At 36.4% G+C, this 27,618-nt stretch overlaps 2 protein-coding genes across 5 annotated transcripts; one reads left to right on the top strand and one right to left on the bottom strand.

The window, feature by feature from the left end:
* The first annotated feature begins 250 nt into the window (after positions 1-250).
* On the top strand, positions 251-2,277 carry LOC141438018 (metallo-beta-lactamase domain-containing protein 1). 3 transcript variants are annotated; one of them, XM_074101641.1, is made up of 5 exons: positions 251-345; positions 763-822; positions 1,373-1,537; positions 1,614-1,727; positions 2,019-2,277. In XM_074101641.1, exons 1-5 carry the CDS (start codon positions 336-338, stop codon positions 2,222-2,224), a joined length of 555 nt encoding a protein of 184 aa, XP_073957742.1. In that variant the 5' UTR covers positions 251-335; the 3' UTR covers positions 2,225-2,277. The 3 variants fall into 3 exon arrangements, with proteins under 3 accessions (XP_073957742.1, XP_073957743.1, XP_073957741.1); XM_074101642.1 differs by lacking the exon at positions 251-345 and adding an exon at positions 373-590; XM_074101640.1 differs by lacking the exon at positions 251-345 and having other exon boundaries at positions 373-822.
* Positions 2,278-3,025: 748 nt separating this feature from the next.
* Nhe3 (Na[+]/H[+] hydrogen exchanger 3) lies at positions 3,026-18,267 on the bottom strand. Of its 2 annotated transcripts, none has more exons than XM_074101643.1 (16): positions 17,765-18,267; positions 17,530-17,685; positions 13,983-14,143; positions 13,313-13,528; positions 12,243-12,316; positions 11,542-11,683; positions 11,159-11,264; positions 10,442-10,644; positions 9,914-10,025; positions 9,481-9,640; positions 8,608-8,659; positions 6,862-6,891; positions 5,374-5,448; positions 4,884-5,069; positions 4,212-4,295; positions 3,026-3,702 (listed from the first exon to the last, which is right to left on the bottom strand). In XM_074101643.1, exons 1-16 carry the CDS (start codon positions 17,988-17,990, stop codon positions 3,637-3,639), a joined length of 2,049 nt encoding a protein of 682 aa, XP_073957744.1. In that variant the 5' UTR covers positions 17,991-18,267; the 3' UTR covers positions 3,026-3,636. The 2 variants fall into 2 exon arrangements, with proteins under 2 accessions (XP_073957744.1, XP_073957745.1); XM_074101644.1 differs by having other exon boundaries at positions 3,616-3,843.
* Between the last annotated feature and the right edge of the window lie 9,351 nt (positions 18,268-27,618).

The raw sequence follows: 27,618 nt of genomic DNA, 5'->3' as shown, positions 1-27,618 counted from the left end.
CTCAACATTTCCAGCTTTATCGCTATATGTCACGTGACCAAATTTGACTCTGGAAACGAGCGTCGAGCGATTTCATGTGGCCGCGGCCTCAAAGTGCAAGCCAAGCTTGGCTTACACTAAATACCACTACCACTACCGCGTCTTGGTCGTAAAGTCGTGATACCTTACTTACACTTGTTACTATTTAACCAGCAGGGCTACTCCGAAACTCGAAGTTCGTGTCGTGCGGTCCCTCTGACACGAACTTCGAGTTTCGGAGTAGCGCTGCTGTTTCCACGAATTGGCACGCATTATACAATCACGCCGATGCTGACGATCGTAAACTAATGTAACCAATGCAAATTGGTTAGTTAACGTACGACATAAAATAAATTAAATGAACATACAAGCAATTAACCGAATCAACAGGATTGAAATGATATGACCCGTGGATATGACTGCATTTGCATTTTTTCAATGCAGTTTGGAAAGACTGCTTACCGCGAGGGAAGGGAATCAATTTAAAAAAAACTGTCTTGTCATTGTCAATTTTGACATTTCGCTCGATTGCGTTAGCACTTGCAGCAGCCAATCTACGAATAATTATTAAGGTTGCTGTACGATTTTCGATAGAATTTCTTTGAAAAAGTTGACCCATTTTATCTCAATTGCATAATTTAAAGAACAGAAATATGAGTGATGTTAATGTTTTATATGAAGGTTACTCAATAATGACCGACAAAGATCAAATGATCGCGAACTGTAGCTGCATATTAATTACAGGCAACCAAAACGTTATTGTTGACACCATGACAGCCTGGGATTCAGAGAAAATTATCACTGGTTAAATTATGACTTATAAACTGCTCGCTAAGCACTAGAACACCCAGTCCCAGACCTTGTGAATAGGTACTTGGAAGCTCCTTTCATTGTTCAGTTTCAGAGCTGGCCCAAATCGAAATTTTCTTATTTTTACTGTAATGAAGTGTAAGGGCCAAAATATTTAAGAAGTGATTAACGCATTCACTGCCACCGACGCATATAATATGCGTTTTCGGAACTTCGCACAGTGCCGCTGTCATAATTATTCATATATTATAAATGCATGTTACAAAAATTCATACATTGTACATGTGCGTCGGTGGCACCTGTGGAAATCATGTGGCAGTGAATGTGTTAAGCTCAGTTTAGTAGTATTAGAATGCATGGAACTGTCAATGACTATATGGTTTAGCATATAGTCACTTCTCTTCTACCAAGTATCTTAAAATGTTCTCAAAGGTGTCCTCTAGTACTAATATTCATAAAAGAAAATGTTGCTTTTCCTATATTCATACACATAGATACTAATAGTAGATTCTAAGTTGTTTTAATTAAGATTTTTTATTTACAGCATTGCAGAAATATAACTTGACACCAGACAAAATTCATTATGTTGTGTCTACTCATGGCCACTCTGATCACATTGGCAACAACAATTTATTTTTGAATGCCAAGCACATAGTTGGTTACAGTGTGTCCTTTAGAGATAAATATTATATGCATTCATTTGATAAAGGTAGTTCAATCTTGATTAACTATCAATTGCTTTTTGATTTAGAATTACTTATTAACTCCTGTTTTTAATTTTGTAGGGGAAGAATATTGTATAAATGACAGTGTAAAAGTTGTTCCAACTCCAGGACACACACTAGCTGATGTGACAGTGCTTGTTACAACTGAAGGGGGACAAAGAGTTGCATTATGTGGTATGTAGTCAGTGGTGTGCAGTGAGGGTTGGCAGCACTAGTAGCTGCACCCACACGCTTCTGCCAGCACAACAGCTACTGCTTACTAGGCAGCGTTGCTAGGTGTTACCTACCCCGTTGCTGGTGCTGATGTATGTATGCGGGTGCCGATACTGCTAGGCAGCACCAGGCCTATATTGAATGGTCAGTTATCTCAAGAAGCCTAACAAATTTTATGATTAAAAAAAGTTAAGATTTTTTAAAGTAAACCTTAACTGAACAAGAGTGAAGTTAATGAAGAATTTATTTTAGGGGATCTTTTTGAAAAATATGAAGACATAGAAGATCCCAATGTTTGGTTGGAAGCTGGCAGTGATGACCCCGTGCAGCAAATGAGGAATAGACTCAAAATTGCAGAGGCAGCAGACTGGATTGTTCCCGGCCATGGACCAAAATTCCAAGTCACTGAGCAAATCAGAAATTCTTTACACAGACAAGCAGGGAATGCACCTGTATGATCCAATTTTGTAACTAATTCAATTTGTCAGTAAATAAAACAAATTTTTCAAGACACATTTTATTACACCTATAAATATTATAAAGGGATTGTATTTCAAATCGAAAATAACAAAAGGTGCAAAAAAACAAACTGCTGCAATTTACACTGAAACTCATTGTTTGAGCCTACCACATGAAAAAAATGCACTAAATGCTTTTCAAGAATTACTTGTTCAACACAATTTCTAAAGATTATCTGGATAGGCACAATGCACTATTGATTTATTACATTTTTTTAAAATATGGTACTAGCTTTTAAATTCAAATAGTGTCTGAAAAACGAATTTGATATTGGTTCACCATCTCCAGGTATCCCCAAATTAAAACACTGCTGGAAAGAACTAAAAAAAAACAACATTATACCTAATTATATTATAAAATTAAGTTCAAAATTTTTAGTGGTTTTTGAAACCTCAACAAGAAGTAATTTAAAGTACCTATGTATTTTTTCAACAAAATCGCATGACATAGATACACTATTAATACAAAGAAATATTACGAGTCCGTGAATCAGAAAATACTATGAGATATTCTATTACTGGTCAAACTACAGTAACAAAAAATAGAGAATCTCCCATTTGGAGCTTTTAATAAATAAATAAGTATAGCATTTCCACGTTAATGGTCAACGCGTCTTATTATGGTAGGGTAGAATGCACGCTAAGAATATCACGAACTACGACGGGCCAACATGGCATGGCGCTGCTAATGTAAATCACATTCTTTAAGAAAAAAAATAACGGACATATTCAACAAAAAAATTCTTTTTTTCGTCAAAGGTGTCTCCTACTGACCTGCGTTCAGCCAAGAAACGATTTTAGAGTTGTAAAATAAGCCTACTATTGTGGCAAAATTTATATCGTGTAACTATACATACAAAAAAGCAAGGTAATTATTTAATAAAAACAGTAGTTTTTTGTCATGGTGATTATTTTGCTACTTTAAAATACTCGCATAATCAAAACAAAGCATTCATAGTAAATTTAAGAATGATTGCTTTTACTTATTCTATACCAGATCATCTGATAAAAATTCGTAGGTAAATAATGTCACTGGAATTATATATATATTGTTCGCTAACGAGATATTTCCAACGAAATTGGTTTTTAATGCTGTGTATACAATTACAAAATAATTTTGAAAAGCCAGAAATGTTTAAAATACCTTTTTAAGAAATTTATTAATTTAACGGCGAAGTAGCTGTTGTGTTGCAAAGAATTCAAAGCCAAATACATAATTGCTGTTACATGTAATGCCGCTAAATATTGTAAGAATAGAAAAATCTTTTTACTTGAAAGTGATATCACATTAATTTACACATTGTGGCACTCATACATAGGTTAAAACTTGTTCACAAAAGCCGGGCTCACATTCAGATGTTACTCCCTGTGATACCTTCGACCGAGATCCTGGTGTCGACAAGTCCTGGCCACATTTGCTGCGTGCAATAATTAAACACAAATTTCCTATTAACTTAAGAAATATCTATTCTAAACCATTTTATATCACAGCCGAGGGTCACTAACAAACGCAACAAAGCTTAGACATGCCCAAATCCGTTCCGAACATTAATTGATAGCTGCAACCAAAAGGAAATCAAACTTAATACATAACATATTTATTACGTATTCATAAATGTACATATACAAGTCTACATAACTTAAATAGATGTTTTGAACTTTAAATCTTATACATTTAAACGAGCAATTCTTGTATATATGTATATATATATTTCGGGGATCTCTGTAACGGCTCCAACGATTTCGATCAAATTTGGTATGTGGGGGGTTTTCGGGGACGATAAATCGATCTAGCTTAGTCTTATCTCTGGGAAAACGCTTATTATCGAGTTTTAACCCGAGCAAAGCTCGGTCGCCCAGGTACTAAAGTTTATACAGAAAACATTTTATGCATGTAGATAAAGATATATAGTTAGTTAAGTATTACCTGAGGATCTATAGTAGTAGGTACGGGTTGCGGTTCATCAATACACAGGTCAGAATCAGAGTCTGTCCGGCGCAGAGAGCTATCCTGAAAGCCAAAAAAATACTTTAGCAACTTAACCCCAATTACGATGCGTTTTAAAACTTGAAGCAATTTAAATCACGTTACTTTCGACCCCGAGACAAACCAAACGCAAAAACAACCATATATAAAAAATAAACGATTTGGCGTTGATAGTGTGATAATAGTAGTGAATTCGGAATGTGTAACCTAAGGGACACCTAACCTAGGGTTAGACCACAAAAATCAAACGGCATTGCATGAGTGCATGAAGTTAATATCTTTGAGGCACAAGATTCCAAAACGAGCTATATTACGTATACTATGTACCTGATTCCGAGCCAAACCAGAATCCGCATCAGGTACAACAAATTTGTAATTGTACAGACACTGCAATTAAAAATACATTTGTCTAAAATTGGGTCTCTTTCCAATCTACTTTGTACGAAAAATAGGATAAGTGGTAGAGTTGAGTTTCATAAATCACATGGCAGAGGTTTATAATTTAATAAACACGACTATGAATAGGTAAGGTTTCAGAGCCATCTTAAAATTTAAAGGTATGTTATAAAGGAAAACCGAGACGATATTGAAAATTAAAAGTAAACTACTTACTCCTTGCGTATACTGGTGTGTGGTGGTCAACCATCGCGCCACAGGGCTCATGAAAGTCGGCAGGGTCTCCGTGAGCGGAGGCCTGGCGTGCGTCAGCAGGGGCTTGAGAAGCCGCGAGTCCACGGCGCCCCACAGCCGCGCGAGACGCGCCTTCTCGCTGCCTCCTCCCTCCGCGCGCGACGTATCCTTTATTACCAACCAATATTTATTTCTAACACAATATCAAGATACTAATATGTATTTGTAAAACGCTGCAAAAGCGAACTTGTTCAATATTTTTGAAATTTAAAGTGCAAATAACAGATGCTATGCATACAACATTTATACAATATTTCAAAATGAAACAAGATACCTTTGTCAGTCCTTCACAATTCAAAACCTTATTGCTAAATGAAAGATTGTGACATGCTATTCTGGTTTGTTAATTTATGTTAATGTCAGTGCATTTGAAAAAATAATAAAATAAAATATAAATAAGTAGTCCACATACTTCCAAATAGTTTAGTTGCCAAGGCATAACCACTTCTTTGTCGCCATTGCCCCATTTAACTACCATGCGGCTTCTCTAGACACAGGAAGGAAATCAAACAAACGGAATGAGGTGAAATTAAAACATGCCAAAAATACAGAAAAAAAAACAAACAGATGCGACACAATATACAATCTTACAAAAAATATTCAATTTCAAAGATAAGAATAAGATAAAAACCACGGATAAAAACAATAACAGGAAAATAGAAATAGTCATCAGTGTTATTTAATATTGTGTCGCGTTTAGATTATAAATATTATATAGGTACGACGCCAGATTATTTTGATTAAATTTAAAAACAAATTCATAAAAATAATCTGTGCCATAACAAACATCCACATTCTGCCCTGTTAGTTGGTTGTTAGTAAAGGCCAGTGCATAGTGGTCGGTATAATGCGTGCATTAGTCTTACTGATGCCCTGTCGCTACTGGCCGGTTGCGTTGGCTCCAGATTTCGGAGGCCGAAGCCAATGTCCGCAGGCTGAACAACAAATTTCATTTATGATATAAAGGACGAACGCTAAGGCCAGTACAGAAGAGGCTTCTGTTCCCAACTGGGGTACACTTCTGACGAAATACAAACATGAGAACGTCAGTAACAAAAGTAGACAAGTCCACTGCTGATGCTTTACGCACTAAACCAACATTTAGGGCTTATTTTACCACTAACTGATAGATAAATGTTTTGTCCAAACAAACAACACATCGATGATACTGCAATACCGCGTAACTAGCATTTTCCATAAGGTAAGTATAATGTTCACTGTCAGAACAGTACAACGTCAGTACTGTTAGTGCAGTGAAAATTATACCTTATGGGAAATGCTAGTTACGCGGTATTGCAGTATCCCTGACGAATTCACATTTATCTGTCACATAAAAATTATCAATGAGTGGTGAAACAGGCCCTTAGCATTTGATACGAATAGCTAATGTATTTATTTTTATAATCAGGTATTTAATTTAATCCTGAAAGAACAACTATGACATAATGAAAGCTAATTAGTAATTTACCCAGGATAAATAACTTGTATAAATCCAAAACCATCGCATAGTTAATAACACAGAACAATAAAACAACATGTTATACTCAACAAATTTACCTCGATAAGTATTGGAGTTATTATTAATTTGACGTGTTAAGAGTAGGTACATAAATAGATAGTTTTACAGACCCCCACACAAGCGTCTTTCAAGCGTCGTCGTCGTGCCAGCGTCCGCGCAACGTCGACGTGACGTTCGGCAGCCGGACAGTGCTGGCGTCGCATCGCCGCGACGTAGCGTCGACGTTACGCGGACGCTGGCTCGACGGCGACGCTGGAAAGACGCTAGTGTGGGGGTCTCATATTGATGCTAGGAACAATGTCATCGAGGTAGATTCGACGGTGCCGATTGACATGAGAGTATGAACTAGGTACATACATGTGCCTACGCGTGTATACATACCGAGCCTCCAGTTTCCGTGGCCTGGTAGAGCTGCCACAACAATGACTTATTAATGAGATGCTAGGCGCCGGTTCGTATCGTGCCGTGTCATTTTAGGATGACCAAATGAGTGAACTAATGCCTCAACGCATAAGTCAATAGACGGGATGACATTAGACGAAACTTACGCTTTTTAGCTTATTAATAATTCGCTGTCAGTTAATATCGAACAAAACATTACAGGTGATGCTCAAAGCATGCCCCAATAACATCTTAGTATATTTCACTTGAAATATTTTGCTCAACATACCTACAACGGCAAACACCGTAAGCTTATAGAATAAAGTGAACAAATACATAAATTGTAATTTTTTAAACGGTGTTAGCACGAAAACAAAATGGGGATACTCACTCACACTAACAATGCGTCGTGTCAATAAGCGTTATTAACAATACAAACAAAAAACAATTATTATCATTAAAATAATCTTGTCTAAGTTGACTGATAAATAATAGAGCTAAACTAGCGTCAGGTACGTGTCATATATCAGGTGCATCGTTATCTATTCTATCTACGTGCGTGTGCTGTGCTTTCTGTCTATAGCGAACAAAATCCTCTACTCATGTCATTATTACCAATGTAATTACTCGAACTACAATATCGATAACAATATTCAAAGTGGATTGGGTTATGTATGGCAAAAGCATTTAAATAGGAGGGATTAGGCAAAGTATTGTTTGTCTGAAAGATTAATGTTACTTTTAAAGTACTTTCGGCGATAAATAATAAATTATATCTTAGAGGAACTAAGATATTACCTACATATTTTAGGTTATCGCGTTATAGCGTAGCTCGAGTTAGAAGTGAAATAATGTTAGGGTACGTTTCCACCAGAGATGCGCGAGAATGCGTTGCGAGGAATCTTTTTACTTGTCATGAATCAATAGAAACGCTTCATTTACCTATCTTCGCTGAGCGCAGCTCTAGTGGATACAGCTCAGCGGAGCAAGGATACAAGGGAAGGATGTGTGCGAGGATTGTGTTGCGAAGTACTCAGTCCGCCTCCCCGCACCCCGCTCTCTTATTTGTGCACCGCTAAAGCTTTGGTTTCCTAGCTATTGGCTAGCTTTGGCCATAAATAACATAGCTTTGTTTACATTTAGAGCGAGCGGTGTCAATTAAAGGCTGACCAACCAATTATAAAAAACCTCGCCATATTGCAGAAAACCAATAGAACTAATTTCTTGCACGGGTAACACTAAATTCAAATGTTATCTGTTTATTGGTGTCAAAGTTTAACGATGTTTGCGAATGGTATTTTAAAGTGTTATTTTGTATTTTTGCGATTATCCTTTGCCTCGGAAGGAAAATAATTCACAATGTATAAGTGTTTTTCATACAAAAAGCCCGAGGGATTAGAAAATATTCCTTTAAATAACATCACCGACACCGTTGTCAATATGAATGGTAGCTATCGTATTGTATCGTAAGTGTAAAGAATGTTGCAATATAAAACGTAGAAGTGCTGCCCTCGCGTCAGGTTTTTTATATTCCTGGTCAACCTTTACCGCTCTCGAAGAAACCGCGCTATTTTGTTTACATAGACAACGTTCTATTGACGTCATTCAGCGCTATATTATGATTGGCACCCCTGATCCTAGGAAACCAAAGCTTTAGCGTACATCTCAGGTGGAAAAGCAGCCTTAGGCACATTCACGTAGTCCTATTAAAAGTAAAAGCGTGACTTGTTATGATTTAATACTTACACTTCTCACGTCACGGTACGGTAGCGCTTCGTTCTCGTCGTTCTGACCTTCCCTGTAAGCAAAATGTTGAAATAGCTGTTCAATGAGGTATACATCCTGTTTTACATAAACAAGAATGTCGATTATTCGGTTTTCAATGGGCATAGTCACTGTAAAGTAGACTCTATACTATTACGAACACAATTTGTAAGAGTTAAAAATTGCATTGTTGATTTGGTCAGTTCCACTGACCGTTAAGTTTACTGAAAACATCATTATTTAACGGCAACGGGATAAATGTTGTGATTTTCGATCCTTCCATCTTAGTTTGGTACACGCGCTCAAAATTTTATGAAAGTACGTAAATAATGTTTATTTTGTATTTAATTACAAAGAAAGTTTAATAGTTTAAGTAGGAACACCCAGGTAATCGAAAAATAGAAAGAAACAATTTTAGAATTTAAGTAGGTAGTTAAAATATGATAGCTTTTCCGACATGTTTCTGTTATCCGCCAAATGTTAAAGTAGCTCGAACTAAAAGAACCTTAACTTTGTTTATTAGGTTATTTTAGAACATCAATTTTATTTATCTACGTTATGAGACAGTACTAGGAAATTTAAAAAGCCGTGATAGCCTAGTGATTTTGACCTATGGCCTCTTAAGCAACGGGTCGTAGTTTCGAGCCTGTTGCACTTTTGAGTTTTCGTAAGGAATGTGCGAAATTACATTTTTATTTTACCAAGATTTTTTTGGTGAAGGAAACATACCTAGTGAGGAAACCAACCAACGAACCAATTTAATGATGTGTGTGAAGATCCCAATCCGCATTGAGATGTATAAATGCTGAGGTTGATGGAGATGATAAGTTCATCTTACGATAAAATGGTACATACCCGGTGGGTATTCTAAGGTAGGCGAGTGCGTGGGAGGCAGCGCCACCTTGAAGGATGACTGTCGCGATAACAATGAGCGAGGTGGTGGTCAGCATAGCCTGCCGCGCCTCCGACACAGTGTTGCGGATGGCCAGTGCGAAAGACATCGCTCCACGGAGCCCTATAAATATAAAAGAAAAACATATAGGCCTTCGGCGGTAGTGTTACCTAACGGTTAGGTAATACTACCGCCGAAGGTTAGGTCCTAACCTGATTAGTGATCAAAGTCTATTCGCGAAGAGTTGATAAGTAATTATGATAACGTCTCGGAGTAGCGACTGTCGCTTAATAATTATTGCAAACTGTATGACAACCGTCGCTCGTCACAGCGCGAATTGAGTTTCCTGGTATCAGGTATACAGTTCTTGTCAAACGCTAAAGTATGTACTCTTACCTGAGAAGAACAGCATGTGTTGGAAGTTCATGGGTATAGGCGGCTTTCTGCCCAGGTTCAGCAAGAAAGACAACGGATATATATTTACTGCGCGGCCGAGAGTTGACGTTATCTGTGCTCTTTTTAAGGAATATTTACTTTACAAAGAAAATTTTAGCTGGTGGTTTAATAATTTTAATCACATTTTAACACTCGTGTTTCTGTGGCTGCCAAGTAAATTTAATAAGTTATTGTTAAACATTATTTTCTAATACCTGCAAGTTTTGACAAGTACAGTAAACAAACAAAACTCTGTAAATGACAAGTTGTCATCTTGTTTAATGGGGGAAATTTGACCTGCATTATTTAAAGGCGACTTACAAACGAACAGAAGCTTGTAATTACGACACATTTTTTTTAAAGGGACTATTGTAAGTGGTTGTACTACAGGATGTTCTGGTATTTTTGAAAACAGAACCGTGTGACACAAATAGCTTGTTATGAGATATGGTGGTCTTACAAGGGAATAAAAGTTTAAATAAAGGATACAAATCCAGCGATGATGAACCATGGGTCGAAATGATGTTTCGGGAACGTGAACATAGACACGCCGATGTACGTGAAAATGAAGTTTTCCGCTAAGAAATTGAGCAGTTCAAACAGTTGTTTGGTCCTGTTTCTTGAATCCGATGACAAGTTGTTGTAGGTGTAATGCGCTTGGCATATACCGCAAAATAGTACCGCCACAACTCCTAAAAAACAAAAACGCGTCATAGGTGACTACTATTCTGCTATTTTCAATATCATAAATTAATTTTGATTTTAATGTATCTAGATAATAATGCAAATTCACTATGTATATGATTGATTGAATCTCGAATGCACTCCAGGACCTCAAGATACAGGCTCAGCCTAGTTTGGGGTCCGCCAGACATCTCTTTTTATGTATACATGTGCCATTTTTAAGGGAAATAAATAATAATAATTATTATTATTTATTATTATGTACCAAATATGGTACGCGGTAAAGCAGTGCTACATGACCAATGTTCCGTATAGGGTACACGGTTATGCAATAAGCTCTCAGTATTGTCAAATTTGATGGGATACAGAGGCTGCTATAACGTATTTGACTTGTAGGGACTACGACAGTATTTCTGTGTCTTGGAAGAATTATTTTAGGCATTTATTTGACTCAGTATTTATTTACTTTTGCTGCTAATATTGTAATTCTTCCATAATATTGTAATATATATAAAATGGTACCTGTTAGTTCGCAGACTTCAGCAATAAGGAATGCAGCGTAGGACATGAGTACGAAAAGAGCCGATTCCAACAAAGGCCATTCGCGGACATGAGTAAATTTGGTCATGTGTGTCTGAGTTAAGGATAACATGGTAAGAGTATACTGCTAAAATACATATATTACTAATTTACATTTTCACGGTGCATAAAACAAGTAGAAATACACGTAAATAATGTTTTAATAATAAAAAATGTCTTGCTCACAATTCAACACATACTTATATAAATTATTGTATATAAGTATGTGCATTTTTATTAAATAAATAAATACAACTTGGAAATATTTTCTGTTAGGTACTAAAAATCACCTTAAACATACATTTTGGTACATTTAAAAAGGATATCAATGCAGTCAGGCACCCTATGAAAGCGCCAACCAAGAGCGACAGGCTAAAGATTCCAATGAAATCGCCAATAGCTCCTAAAAATGCGGTGATTTCGAATCCACCATCATTTGAGTACCTCTTTTCATAATTTTGAATGGCTCTGTAAATAACAATGGCATAACATTGGAACTATATTGATAGCACTAAAATATGTTAATCAAAGGTTTAGTTGTGCCATATATGGTACTCTGATATACAGGTTGTTTTTAAATTAATTTGGAATATTTCAGCAGGTGATTAAGTTACTTTGACAGAACACTCCTGTAAATGTATGTACAGTCAAGGGCAAAGATATCGACACGGCCAAAGTTGCAAAAATATGTATACACGACTTTATGCACTTAACGTTATGGCCGTGTATACATATTTTTGCAACTTTGGCCGTGTCGATTTCTTTGCCCTTGACTGTACATTGATTGATGTTAAAAGTGTACCAAGTCAGAGGCGTGACTAAATTTAGAACCAAAAATTCCAGTGAAAAATCTTTACATGGATGTTTAGTGAAACTAATCGTCCTGAATCCTAATTCCAGTATATTACAGATAAATTTTAAAACAATACATTTAAGATGTAATTCCGAATTATGTCATTAGGACATCTTTTAATTTACTACAGACAGTAGACGGTATACTAGACATATAATTATGATCAATAGTTACCCGCTTAGTACTAAAGCCACTGCATCATTGAGGACACTCTCACCAAATATCATAGCATATAGGTTTACATCAACCTATAACAATACAAAAAGTCATTAATAAAAAAAAACAAATGTAAAAAATCATAGAAGTAATGAATTATATATACCTAACAATAATAATCTGACTGTATTGGACAACATGTATATACAACAGAAATCTCGCGTGGTGTGACAGAGAGAGAGAGAGAGAGAGAGAGAGAGAGAGAGAGAGAGACACCCAAGCCATCACAACACATTTCATCAGACACTATAAATTAAATAGATTCTGTTCTGACTTTTGTTATTCATGATACAATAGGTCAGATAAATACTCCCAGAAATCAATGTTTTATTCGTAAGACTACTAAAATTGTACCAGACTCAAATTATAATTACCATCTATATAAAATAATTAAAACAATCCCAATAAAATTAAATTGCTATAAAACATGTAGATATAACGGACTGCAACAATAAAAAATCACGTTTCTAAACGAAACTTTTGAAATGACAATGGAACTTACTTGCAAAATGGCCAAAGCCCAAGTCCAGTCAATCAAAAAAAAAGACAATGACACTTGTCAATTTTCCCGCCAAAACTTTTTTTTATTGTGTTTGCTGTTCGGCTTTTAGGGCCATTATACACGAACTGCAGCCCATTTAGTCAGCTACATTAATAAATTGTAATTTGACGTAAAACGTGTCGGTAAATTTTTACATATAGAATATTCATAGTCCTGTGAATTTATTCAGTAACTAATAAATGAACCATAGAAATTCAGATTATTAATTTCAAGTCGTGTATAATGGCCTTTATCGTGGATATTTGACGTTTTGCATTGAAACAAAAGACTGTTGTCTTGCAGGCCTAGGCCTGCAACGGTATATTTTGAAGCCTGTTTTATGGAACACAACGTAAACATTACATAGCATGTTTGAGAAAAATGCATTTAAGAGCCAACACACCATCAGCACGTAGCACGCATTCTAAGCGGTATTGAAATAAATGTAATGATTGCTTACCAAAATTAAACCTTCCGTCATACATACCTTTAATTGTGAAAATATAGCTAGCACAGTAAGTGGGTCAGTAGGAGATATCAATGCACCAAAATAAAGGGTGTCCAAGAAAGTAAAGCTGGTAGCAAGTGACGCCGGCATCAGTTGCACGCAGCCGTACATTAGTGAACCAATGACTAGAGCTGATAACGCCGTGCCGACCATAGCAAAAGTCAATATCGCTCCCAAGTTACGGAAGAAATATTTCTGAAAAAAAAAACATGTTTGTGTAGGAACATTGAATATGAGTTAAGTACACTGAATTCAAAATTTCTTCTGTGACACTCTTCCAAGTTTAATTAGTTCAATTATAACAGCAACTTGGTGCAAAAGTCACGAACAAGTGGTAAAAAAAACCACTGTAATTTTAAAGACTTAATTCGATTCCCAGTTTAGACAGGTGATTATTCAAAAACTTTGAATGCAGTTTAAATTGTTTTTAAAATCAAAATGAAGCCCTCTTTCAGTAAAATGTTAAGTATAAATATTTTAAAATATTTAAGATACTTTCTCTCCATGTGGTGCCATTTGTGGTCACACATACCTTGGCACCCTGTATACTATTTCCATCAACATTACTTAATAAATGTCCTATTTCAGTTTCCTTCCTTATTCGACATCGGAACTTGATCCAGCAATCCTTAAATGAATAAATACTTACTCTTTTTAGACAATATCCTGCATGGAATATGATAGGAGGTAAAATGATGTTAAAAAATATTTCTGGATCGAATGTTGCCTTCAGATCTATCTCATTTTGTTCCACATTTACAATTTCACCTCTGAAACTGTAGGCATATGTTTTGTTGGGCATTGGTACTTCTGAAATACAATAAATACATTTAATTAAATGTAGTTAGTTTAATACACTATTGTGTCAAAATCCCTTTTTAATGCATCTCTGATACTTAAGATGTGTGCCTGCTAGTTACAATTAAACGGAAAATAGTATTTATATAAAATGAGAAAAAAATATGCCATATTTATTTTTTCTATTGTGTTAATTTCATTTCATGTAATTTAATTTGTTTTGGTGAATAATTATTTTTATTTTCGTTTATATTGTCATATGCGCAAATAATTTGCCTACCTTTAAAAAAATGATTGGTTTTTGAAGTCTTTTTGTATTTTATATTTCAACTCCAAATTTGTTACTTTTACGGGTATCCCGTGAAACCATATCGAAAATACAAACTGAGACATGGATGCACAGAAAAACCAGAAAAAGAGACCAGCACTGGGAATCGAACCCAGGTCCTCAGCAATCCGTGCTTCGTGCTATAACCCCTACATTACTGCCACTACAACACACTGCTACTGCTAAGCAACCTGAGATAGCATAGAAAATAAGCAACCTGAGATATTTATGCATAGGAAAAATTCATGTCAAGATTCCTGTCCAGCAGTGATGTAGAGGTTATGGCACGCAGCACGGATTGCTGAGGACCTGGGTTCGATTCCCAGTGCTGGTCTCTTTTTCTGGTTTTTCTGTGCATCCATGTCTCAGTTTGTATTTTCGATTAAAAAAAGGTGCAAGTGAAGCTAATATAAAATTTGTAAAAATGTAAACATTCAATCAAATGACAGGGAATAACCACACAATTAAGTAATATTTTGCACCTAACTGTTTAAACTGTCTTGTTTAATTTGCATGTGTCATTGACTTTTTATGTTTGGTCACATATTTTTTAAATACATACTTTCCATTTGGCTGAAAAATGTCACCCTATGTAAATATAAAAATTCAGACCATTAAAATATACTGAGCGGCAAAAAATCTGTCCCTCAAATGTATGCAGTAATAGGTAATTTTGTACCTATATAGTGGGCCAAATTTTGTGCCGCTTAGTATATATTTTATTTATCATAAATACATTATAATTACTTTGCATATTTTAACACATAGCTAAAGCATAAAGGCATAAAGTGGCTAGAGAGATAGTTAGAGAAAGAGAAAGAGAGAAATAGTTGATTCTGATTTAAAAATGATATCTAAGTAAGCATGTAGAATATCTAATAAATAATACTAATAAAATAACATGGTTTTTGTTGGTGTGCAATAAAGAGTTATTGTATTATATTATATAAAAAAAAACCATTTGATACTAGGATAATAAATAAATTGTTATTATTTTAGTGTAAGTTTTCATCTTAAGATAAGTGGTGATGTATAGTAATATATTCAATATTAGGGCTGGGTTGCTGCTGTGAGGGCTGCTCTGGTAGGAACCACCGAGGATGTGTTGAGGGAATGTGTTGTTCATGAATACAAATGCTTCATTTACCTAGCCTCTTTCCGCTCAGCTAGCAGCTGTGCTGTGTGAGGTAAATGGAACTTTTCTATTGGTTTATGAAAAACAGATTCCTCGCACATCTTTGACAAAAATGCAGCCTAATGGTCAGAGCTTATAGCTATTAAAAATAAAAGACTAACTCAGGGAAGAGTTATAATCAGAGACCAAAGTTTTCAAAGAACTTTTGAGCCATTATAGTGACATTTAATTTAGCAACTTAATTCAATGTACTTATGAATAATATATGATACTTTTCTAATGCATTAAACTTCAATAGTAAAAGCCGTGGTGGCCTAGTGGTTTGATCTATCGCCTCTCAAGCAGAGGGTCGTGGGTTCGAACCCCGGCTCGCACCTCTGAGTTTTTCGAAATTCATATGCGGAATTACATTTGAAATTTACCACGAGCTTTGCGGTGAAGGAAAACATCGTGAGGAAACCTGCACAAACCTGCGAAGCGATTCAATGGTGCGTGCGAAGTTCCCAATCCGCACTGGGCCCGCGTGGGAACTATGGCCCAAGCCCTCTTGTTCTGAGAGGAGGCCTGTGCCCAGCAGTGGGACGTATATAGGCTGGGATGATGATGATGATGAAACTTCAATAGTTATTTGTGTCACAAGGGAGCAAAATGGTGTATTTACGGCGAGGGTGTACATTGAGTCCAGAATGTAGCAAAAGATTCTACAATAGAATCCTGAGCATAGCGAGGGATTCTAAAGTAGAATCCTGAGCGTAATGAAGGATTCAAGTGTTAATGCCCAAGATGAAAATAATTTTGCTCCCGAGTGGCTCATACAACTTTTCACACCGAGCATCTTAATATTATTAAAGAACAACCAGCACAGAAAATGGCATGGCTTTACAATTATCAACTTCAAAAAATAAATAAAATACTTAGAAAAGCCTTGAATAGAAAAGTTGTACTTTGCTCCCTCTCGTCAGGGAGGAAAAGTTACTTTTCTGAAGGAGAGGTGTGAAAAATATATTGTTAGCAACTTATCCTGTCACAAATGTGATGACTAATCTAATCACATATTCAGTGTTTATTGATTAGTACTTTTAGGGATATAAAGTCACTGTTACTGAGCTTATCATTAATTACTCTTGTTGTATTTTTTTGAGTAACCATGTTGATTTCAAATATATGCTTTACCCACAGGTAATCTGTAAGATATCACTTTTCAGCAACAAGACAGCCCATTACTTTTAATTTTATATTTTGTATCAATATATATATATGAATATTGAAAGTCAATAAATGAATTATTGTGACAGCTCAAAAGTGACACAAACTTTTATTTATTATATTTGCTCCTTATTTAACCTCATAAGTCCTTGTGTACTTCGCAATGTACAAACCAGCTGTAGGAATAACTGCCGAATGTATTTGGTGGAGTACAAGTTTTCAATGAAATTATGAACTAAATATATGTAAGTAATTACCAAAACCACAAAACTTAGAATTCGCAGCTTGGTCTGTAAAACTATGTATGATAAAAAAAGTCAGGACTAACAAGGTTAAACATAATATTATGCTGTAATACCTATAAGAAATTGTTATTGGGATAAAGGCATTATTATAAGGTCCCATCAAATGCAAATAATGTTGCAGGGCTATTAATAGTTATTTATGTACTATGTACTATTGAAATATTGATAAAACTAAAAAGTTGTGTCTTCTCTAAGGAAAAAAGGTTTTGTATGGACCACAAATATGTTGTAGCAATCATGCAGCAAGGATAAGTCAAAATGATTAAATGGATTTGAATATGGAATGTATTATGAGATTTTAATCATCTAAATCAGAGCATGGTATTATCTTTTGTTGTGAATTAAGGAGCCAGAGTAAATAGTTGTATTGTGTGATGAAACACATTTTAAATGGCTCCTTATTAACAGGGTTTATTCTACTTACCTCCAGATGATATTTGTATTTTATCTGGAAAGTGAAATCGTAACATATCTGGTGGCACTGACAGGTTGTACTTTGTATCAGGTTCTGGATGGGCATCGAGGTATGTAATGGCATTGGTACTGCCAGCATAGCGAATAATAGCGCCGACAATTAGACCTGTGTCAATAAATAGTATGATTACTCATGCGAGGTTTTGATCATGTGACTTACGAACTTTCGAACCTTGTTCTCTTACCATATATAACAGCTAACCCCGTCTCATGAAGCCAGCTTACTCGCCGGTGCTTGAATACCCAAATAGTAAGCACCGTCAGAGTCAAAAGGCAGGTGTAGATCAGCAAATTCAAGCTGTCTATACGGTGAAGTAAAGTCGCCTTGGCATCCAAAGCTATATCTGACCCTGAAGCGTGGCATAGCACCACCAAGTAACATGAGAGACCGAGGCAACCGAGTAGCTTCATTTTACGGGCTACGCACTATTTAAAAATATCACATTACAGAAATCGATGGAAGCTTAAATACTACGACTTATCTAACAGATCTGTCACTCTTTAAATAGCTGTCTTCAAGAGCACATTGGAAAAGATTAATGTAGTCACTGGTGAAGTACTGATATTTAAATAAATGCAAAGCACTAAATATAGTTAGGTTTTCTAGAAAAACTAATCTATTGTTTCTGTCTATAGTGCAAATCTGTCCTGTCCACCTATTTGACGTTATTCAGTTGACTGACCAGTGTTGTCATTGTCACATACAATTTTGGCAAAACGGTAGAGCAGGATCCAAAAATAAGTAGAAATTGGTAGAATTTGAATTGCAAAATAAGTAGATCTACCACTCAAGGTTATTACATTTTTAATGATTAAAAATGCGCATATAATGTTTTAAATGATTTATTCGTGATGTTAATTTTATAAATATTAGACTTAGGATCTCCACTTGATTAACGCGTTCCGTTTTAAGTGCTGAAATTACAAGATAGGCTAAATTCGATAGTAAGTAAGTAACATTTCATTATACACGTGGATAATTGTTTACAATCGTAATATTTTGAAAAATATGTAGGTAGATTTGAGGCCCATGGTGGTAGATAGGTAGAACGCAGGCGAAATAGGTAGATCTACGAAAAAGTTAGTAGATGTGACAACACTGTGATTGACTGGCATGAAGTTAGCCACTGATGTATTGTTAGCGAATTTCTGTGTTGCCTGTTTATAGAAAAAGTGCTTGGAGTGTTTTCTAGGCGTTTTCACATTATCCGAATCGATATCGATATCGATCGGACGACGATACGATGCGCAGGTATTGGAACGATTTTGTCGGAAATATGTGAAAACAAAATGAATTATGTAGATTAGGAATTTTATTATTAACTCAGGGACTTTCTACATTCCCTTGCTATATAGTAATTTTGTCATCCCCTTGCTATATTTAAGGCTGTATATTGTTAAGCTTATAGTTTTTTAAATTGTATATTTTTAGTTTAATTTCTAGTCACAGGCTCGCGACAAACCATGTCCTCGGTACCGCTCTGCTTTCAGAGCATGACATGAGTGCGTGTGAGCTAACTTTGGGGGCAGCAGACGTGAGCTTGCCTTCGGAATCCAAAAGCTTAATGGTTGCTTGACCTGAAATGTATATTTCAGAATTATTATTATTATTTTAATTTACGACCGTGGAAGCATTCAACACTTCCACTGAACATAGATATAGGTAGTTAGTGTTTAGTTTTGTAACTAAGGGACCCCAGGGATGTCTTGTATTATTATTATTATTATTATTTTGTAATTTTTTCTTTAAAAGTATGTTGTAGTTTTTAAGAATTTTATTTGTAATATTTTGAAAAAAATGACTACTAAGTTTTTTGCCATACATTCTTTCCGAAAGCGCTGGTAGTTTAAAAACCGGTCAAGAGCATGTCGGACACGCCCAAAATAGGGTTCCGTAGCCATGACGAAAAAATTAACTAAGTAATATTTTAAATATAATGACCCGGATAACTCACGTCTTAAATCGAGTTTAGCTCGACATGTTTCGGGCTAATCCGTAGCCCTTCGTCTTCGGAGCAACGCGACTCAGCGGCTGCTGCAACACGTGCACTGCGCGCCGCAACTCTGCTCGCGCGACTACCCGACGAAACTGACACCGGCACACAACTACCCGCGTTTTCATCATCATTACAACTGTCAAATGTAGGGTAGCACACAACACTAACAACATCGCTCTGTAAAAGTACGTTCACACACACCGATGACGCAGCACGAATATTTAACACCGTTTTCCAACTCGGAGGTACCGTCCAACCGGTTACCTAATGATTCGCCGACGATGGCTTTTCGGCAGACAAATTTCTAACTACGCGATGAATTGTACGCGCATTGTAGACGTTTCGTAACTCAACCTTTAGCAGACTATTCTCATCAGTAGCTGAACAACTATTTACAGAAATAGCCTCACTTTTTGCACATAACAACCTTTCGCTTTTGTAACGGTAACTATTATTCAGTGCGCATATCAACTTTTCGCATCTTTTCGTTTCGCATGTGCATTCAATACCAATATGCACTATGGCCTTATTGGCATTTTTACCCGTGCTGACCGCGCATTCTTTATATTTTTTTATGTACCCTCACAAGTTTCAAACGTCGCAAAAGTAATAAACGTATTTTTGACGTATTATTTTACATTGGAGTTTAAACTCGCGATGCTAGCAGTTCGTTCTGGCACTTCGCCGGCGCTACCGCGGCACGCTCGCTTCGCTCGCTCGGCTCGTGCGTTGGGTCGCAATTCTACCTAACACTCCTCCTCGCTAACTCGTCGTCGCACCTAACTTCATTTTATAAAAGCTCAACTCAGTAAAATGTATCTACGCAGATTACGAAACAAAAATCCTGAACATTAAATCTACTTAACAATATAATGCGAACTCTGCTTATCTGTAAACAGTGTTCGGTAACTGTTACGCAAATACCGACTGCTTATCGCAACGACTATCGATTTATATCCGTTTCAAGTGTCCGATTTTATCCGTCACCGTCCCGGTTGAAATTCGGCCGACGACTAATCTCGATGGCTTCACGCACTTTCCGCGGAATGAAAAATTTCTCTCTCGCAACTACAGATACCTTATCAAATCTGATATAGTGCGTCGAATCCGAGTTGAGTGCTCGGCCAAAGCAGACCCCTTGTCGTCCTGTTTCCTCATACTGCGTATGTGCTCCGATACCCTTGTGGAAACGTTTCGTCCAGTCTCTCCAATATAGCTCTTGCCACAGGCAAAGGGAATCATATATACCCGGGACCACTCAGGGCTCCTTATCCTTCGGCGAACGTACCAACTGTCTGAGCTGCAAATGAGGACGGAAAATCGACTTGATGCTATATCTTCGGAGTAACAAGTGTCCGATTTTATCCGTCACCCCTTTTATAAACGGTAAATATACCGGAACCCTCTCAGCTCCCACCGGTCTTTGACGAGTCGAAAACTTTTTGCCTTTTTTCAGTTTGCCTAATGTTAGATAAACTAATATTACTTAACCTAATGTTTCATTTTACCTAATTTTCATTTTAGTGAGTCATTTTACATACAACTTACTTTACATAATTTTGTTTCGCCTAATTTTAAATTACCTAATTTTTATTTTGTATAAACTCATTTGATATAATGTTTGACTGACATAATTATATTATTTCGTATACCCTTTGATTGATATAATTATTTTTTGTCTAACATAAATGTCGGTTAATTTTATTTATTCTAATCACGGTTAATCCGAATAACTAATGATAACGTTAGTTAATTCTAAAAAGTTTAGTATTATAAAACAAAGTCGGTTCTGGCACTTCGCCGGCCGCTGCTGCGGCACGCTCGCTTCGCTCGCTCGGCTCGCGCACTGTAGGGTCGCAGTTCTACCTAACGCTCCTCCTCGCTTCGCTCGTCCTCGTACCTATTCCCTGTATGTTTAGTATTGTTATTTGCTTGAACCAAATAAAAAAATAGTAGAATATTATGGATTAATTTATTACAATTTTAACCTACCTAATTGACCTTATTTTATAATAAACATTTAGGTACCAAAATCACGGTTAATCCGAATACATAATGATAACGTTAGTTAATTCTAAAAAGTTTAGTATTATAAAGGTTCGGTTCGGTTCTGGCGTTTCGCCGGCCGCTGCCGCGACACGCTCGCTTCGCTCGCTCGGCTCGCGCACTGTAGGGTCGCAGTTCTACCTAACGCTCCTCCTCGCTTCGCTCGTCGTACCTATTCCCTGTATGTTTACTATTGTTATTTGCTTGAACCAAATAAGAAAATAGTAGAATATTATGGATTAATTTATTTCAATTTTAACCTAACTAATTGACCTTATTTTATAATAAACATTTAGGTACCGAAATTAGGCATAACGTTAGTAAGCAAAACAAAAATTATGATAATTCAATATTAGACAACCCAATCTTAGTTAAAACGTTATTAAACGTTATTCGGCTATGATTAGTTAAAATGAGAATCGACAAAATAAAAATTAAATTAAATCAATTTTTTTTAATAAAAATTATGAATAATAAAATTATACAAATTGATTTTAGACAAACTATTCATTATAGTTAAAGTTGTTAGACAAAGTTAAATTAGGCAAAACATTTTTAGACAAGTCAAGGGAATACCAAATTGAACAGCAACAGTGAAATTAAATGTTCATTTACCAACGAGGTTTTTTTTCTTGCATTACAAACTCACGCGGTTGAGTAGCGGGAAACTGGTGGATGCAAGTGGCGAGTTGTAAGTGTAAGTGTTCTAAGGGTAACCTAGGTACTTCATTATTTCCTTGCTGCAATAATAATATTTACGACGCGACGGCAACAAATGCGTATATATCACGATCATACATCATTTAACTATAATATTATTCAGTGCGCAAGTAATTTTTTTTTTATTCGACTGGTTGGCAACGAGCAAGTGGGTCTCCTGATGGTAAGAGATCACGACCGCCCATAAACATCTGCAACACCAGGGGTATTGAGGGGTATCGGTACAAATAATAAAGGAATTCAAGTTATTATTTATGTAGCTTGAATATTAAATTTGTGTTGTCACAATTATTGTAATCGAGCTCATAGCTCATTCATACAAACAATTAGTTGGTACCTTTTCGAGTTGTTACCTACTATACCGATTCTTGTTCCTACATCTGATTCGATCTTGACGTGACTCACGACGTCAATAACGAATTAATTGCGTAGTTAGATGCAGTTACAAATCTAACTAAACTAAAATAAAACTACTTTATCCATTTAAATCTTCATTTCTGTACATCTACTGTAGCATTACTTGCAATAGATTTAGTACGAGTATGTAACAGCAACAGTGGCGTAACTAACTGTTACAATTCGATTCTCACCTGATTGCTTACTTATCAAATTTTTAGGGTTCCGTAGCCAAAATGGCAAAAACGGAACCCTTATAGTTTCGCCATGTCTGTCTGTCTGTCCGTCCGTCCGCGGCTTTGCTCAGGAACTATCAATGTTAGAAAGCTGTAATTTTGCACGAATATATATGAATGCTATGCCGACAAAATGGTACAATATAAATAAAAAAAAAGGTTCAGAGATTTGTTTCCAAAATATTCTACTTTAAAGTGCAAATTTCTGGCAAATTTTCATTAAAATCGAGCGTCCCCCCCCCTCTAAAATCTAAACTGGTGGGTGGAAAAATTTGAAAAAATTCAGGATGGTATGGGTCAGGATGGTGGAAGTATATCAAACTTACAAGGAAAACTATAACGGTTAAGTTTTTTGAGAATTATTATTAGTTTAAGAGTAAATAGCAGCCTAAGGTATAAAATATACCTAACCTTGGAATATTCCGTACAAAATACGAAATCCTTTAAAAAATATTACTTAATTTTTTTGTAATGGCTACGGAACCCTATTTCGGGTGTGTTCGACACGCTCTTGGCCGGTTTTTTAAGTGACGTCCGCGATGATGAATAGGTCCCCCGTAGGTAGGTAGGACTACACCCGAAGCTATAAGTACCTAACTCATGCCTTTCCCACTATTCGGGTTTCCCAGTGAAAACATTTACGCCGCGCCACGCGAGGAAAACTTTCTGACGGAGTTTCTGTTTTTTTTTATTTTATTAATCTTTTATCCTATCCTATCCTACGACTCCTATCCAAATTTTTTACGAATAGAAATTAATGAATGAGAAAGTTTCTGAAGAGGTTTGTATGATGTTTATAACCATGCAAACGTCTGAACCGATTTAGATGAAATTTGGTATGGGATTGTTTCTCCACTAAGTACGTAGGATGGTTTTCCTATGTAGTGACATATCGATAAACGAATTCTTCGCAGAAGAGTCGCGGGTAACAGCTAGTTAGCCCCGGTGGTGAATGTAACCGTTCTTTTTTAACCCCCGATGCAAAAAGAGGGGTGTTATAAGTTTGACCGCTATGTGTGTCTGTCAGTGTGTGTGTGTATGTATGGGTGTGTGTGTGTGTCTGTCTGTGACTGTGTGTATGTCTGTGGCACCGTAGCTCTTAAACGGGTCGACCGATTTGACTGAGGATTTTTTAATTTGAAATCAGGATTTCTAGCGATGGTTCTTAGACATGTTTCATCAAAATCGGTTCAGCCGTTTTTGAGATATTTAGCTTTGAAGTGACAAACTCGGGATTTTTCAACTTTTTGTTGGTTTGGTTAGGTTAGGTTATTTGTTCTAGTTAGCACGGCTATGGTGTAGTTGGCATGACTCTATGACTCTTCCTTAGGGCTCTTCAAACCGAGTGAAAGTGACGCGAGCTCAAATCCCCGAAAGAGTTTCGTTTCGCTTTTAAAACATTCTTTAACACGTCAAGTAGGTAAAAATCGGTCAAGTACGAGTCGGACTCGTACATGAAGGGTTCCGTAAACTGTTCAGTAAAAGTTTTTCTTAAAATTCTTCTAATATAAGTTTTTTGATGACTGTACTTTATGCCCTAGTTACCAAAGTAATCGTCAAGACGAATCAAACGAGTCCAAACTCAATGCAGTTCGTGACGTTATCACAGAGTTATTCCTATGGCCACCCTCTTGCTTTGTCATCAGATCAACTCCATGGCATAATAATATTGCATTGTCATCGGATTTATACATGCGTGTCAAATTTCAGCTCAATCGGTTGAAGATACTTATGCACTTCAAATTTGAGTTGAAAGATTCTACCCGAGCAAACATAGTTACCTACCTACATTACATTGCAAGTAAACATAATGCTTGTACTTATTAAGTTTTTGTTAAAAGTTTCATTTTTAATAGAAGCTTTTTTTTTGCTGACTGTACTTTTTGTTGACTGTACTTGCTTTGTCATCTAAACTACATTTCGTACCAAATTTCAAGTCGGTACTATTAACTACTTAAGTATGTTTTTTTTTTGTGTAAAAAATAAGTAATAGGTAAACATGGTGCTTAGTACGGTGCGGATTTGGCGAGCGCTTTATCAAAGTTGGCTTTATTGAGGTTTGTGGTTCATTAATTGCTTCATTAATTTTGCACAAAAACCGCAAACTTAAAGGTAAACATTCAAACGGCATAGGGCCGTTGCTAGGTGAGAACCTTGGCCGCCTAGCAAAACGGCTTACAACACATTGCTACCAAAAAAACGCTGAAAAAAACACGTTTCTTCTATGACGAGCCCCTTTAATTTGTAACTTTATTTTATTTTTAGTATTTTTTGTTATAGTGGCCACAGTAATACATAATCTGTGAAAATTTCACGTGACTAACTATTACGGCTTAAGAGATAAAGCCCTGTGACAGACGGACGGACAAACAGACAGACAGACAGCGGAGTCTCAGTAATACCTAATTGATGTACCTACTACTTAATACCTTGATAGTGGGTCTGATTACCAAGCCAACCGAATCACGATCTTACCTGTGGACGTTCTACAGTGGGTCAGGGATCAGATATGGTTCGATAGTGGTCGTGTAAAGAGATATGTCACTTCCACAACCGAGATATTTTATGACACTTCAAGTGTTCAAGTCTATTAAGCCTTTTAAGTTACATAGCAAGCCAAAAAACTATACATATGTGCATACATATCGAGTGTATACTCCAACCAAATATATAATCATCCACACCCCTACCCTATTATGTACACAGTTATACAATAGTCTATTTCTATTTCTATTTCCTTCTGATGGAGTCGGATAAGAAGATATGTCACCAGGCCTGCATTTCACGTTACTGTATGTACAAATATATTAAATTTAATTAACCAATTTGTAATGAAGATTCGAGATGTAATTGACGTGTTCGCATTAACCGTGACAGTTACTCCGTAATGTACATTCAAGAGGTAACTACATAATTATGTGATATGAAAATAGCTAAATTAACTTGGATATGTATAGTCAGCCACAAAAATATGTACATACTTACATACGTTTAAAGTGCCAAAAATATGTATACCTCCAGGACTTGGCCTGAACATTTAGGTCGTGTATACATATTTTTTGCAATTTGGCTGTATTCATATCTTTGTTGCTAACTGTACCAGTATATCTACCTTTTAAGTGGGTACAATAAGAACAAGACAAGTGTACTAATAGTTTGCGCCAAGCCAGCAGGTAACAAAAAAACTTTTATTAAATTAATAGGTACCTGATCAGATAAATACTTAAGTATAAAAGAACATATATGGACACTGGTATGCTTGTAAAGGTGGTAGGTGTTGATAGGTCAGACAAGTCAATCGCGTGCCAGCTTAATGTAAAAAAAGATACAAGTAACAAAGTTCAATAAGTCTTAGGTAACCGTATAATAAGCATGAAGTTGTCGTACAATATTCAATTAGTTCAAATAAACCTTAGAGAGTACATCGTAGGATAATACTCACAATAGTGATAAGGATAGGTGTACCTATAATAAAGCAATTTTGTGTGTTTGTCACGTTTTCTTATATGACTCATTAAGGGAACTATAGGTACCGTCTGTTTGTATTTCTTTGTCTACAATTTCATGTTTATATATGACTGTTTGTTTCTCAATAAATAAATAAATAGTTTTAAACTGTTCTGTTCCGCATTTTCCAAAGTAACATGTGATTTGATATAACTAAGACATTGAAAGGACAAGCGGTATTTCCTTAAAGGGTTGGTAGGCGGAACCCTAAAAAAGTAAGTGTCGGTTGCAGTTATGTCAAAGTCATCGAACTGTTGACCTTATTGCTATTGACATAATATAATGTTAATGCAAGGTACAAGCGTTTCCGCCTGTTTTCAAGAACAGGGCTAACTTGTACATTCCTAGTACCTACCAGCGCAGGCGCAGTTATGTAGTTTTATATAAAATAAATAATAAAACTGAGACATTGATATTAAACATATTGCACGCTGTACATTAATGTATAAGGAAAGTCATTGGCACAAACGAAACAGGTATGCTGTAGACAGGGCGTTACCCCACCTGCGTCATATTCTATGCAAGCATACACTGATCCACCGCGGACTAGACCTCAGTCTGAAGTACCTACCAGGTTCATAGTAAAAAAAAAATATTATATGTATAATTACATGAAGTAACATGATAAAGAAGTGTTATTTTTAAAACAAATTTTGACCACGGTCATGTTTAGCGCTGCGCTGACCAACGTCGAGACGCCTAAGGCGCTTGTCACCTGCTGCCACATCCCGTTGCGGCGTGCGGAGCGACGAATACGCGTGCGGCGACGATGCACCCGCACCGTACGGATTTGAGATTCCGGAACAGAGGTGTACGATGAACCGCCTTCTCTTTGTTTCTTACCTATATTCATTTCTATGGCGCTCAATGTGGCATACCCCGCGTTCCGCACCGCATCGTCGTCCGGGAGTGCTAACCGTCGTGCGATTCGCAGCTCCGCACGGAGAGACGGAGCCAGTGTGTTACATCATGCGGTTTTCGTGTACAAATCAAGGTTCTACAGTACAAAGTTAAAAGCCGCAGCAGTTTGAGAACCGCCTAATGCCTACGAGCAAACGGGTCAAGTTATGGTTGCCTGCCAGCCGGTCAAGCGAGTACAGCGCTGAATATAGGGACGAGGTGCGTTTAGACTCTAAA

This window comes from Choristoneura fumiferana, chromosome 18 (assembly GCF_025370935.1).
Source record: "Choristoneura fumiferana chromosome 18, NRCan_CFum_1, whole genome shotgun sequence".
Lineage (NCBI taxonomy): Eukaryota > Metazoa > Arthropoda > Insecta > Lepidoptera > Tortricidae > Choristoneura > Choristoneura fumiferana.
Note: the sequence above shows the minus strand (reverse complement) of the source record. Positions and strands in the feature narration are given on the sequence as shown.

Excerpts from the sequence above, each read along its gene's own strand:
- LOC141438018 (XM_074101640.1), top strand. The coding sequence starts at position 672 with ATGAGTGATGTTAATGTTTTATATGAAGGTTACTCAATAATGACCGAC. Across the intron at positions 823-1,372 it reads TTCAGAGAAAATTATCACTG|CATTGCAGAAATATAACTTG; the intron begins GTTAAATTATGA and ends TTTTATTTACAG. Across the intron at positions 1,728-2,018 it reads ACAAAGAGTTGCATTATGTG|GGGATCTTTTTGAAAAATAT; the intron begins GTATGTAGTCAG and ends AATTTATTTTAG.
- Nhe3 (XM_074101643.1), bottom strand. The coding sequence starts at position 17,990 with ATGAAGCTACTCGGTTGCCTCGGTCTCTCATGTTACTTGGTGGTGCTA. Across the intron at positions 14,144-17,529 it reads AATACAAATATCATCTGGAG|AAGTACCAATGCCCAACAAA; the intron begins GTAAGTAGAATA and ends ATTGTATTTCAG. Across the intron at positions 3,703-4,211 it reads CTACTACTATAGATCCTCAG|CAAATGTGGCCAGGACTTGT; the intron begins GTAATACTTAAC and ends TATTGCACGCAG.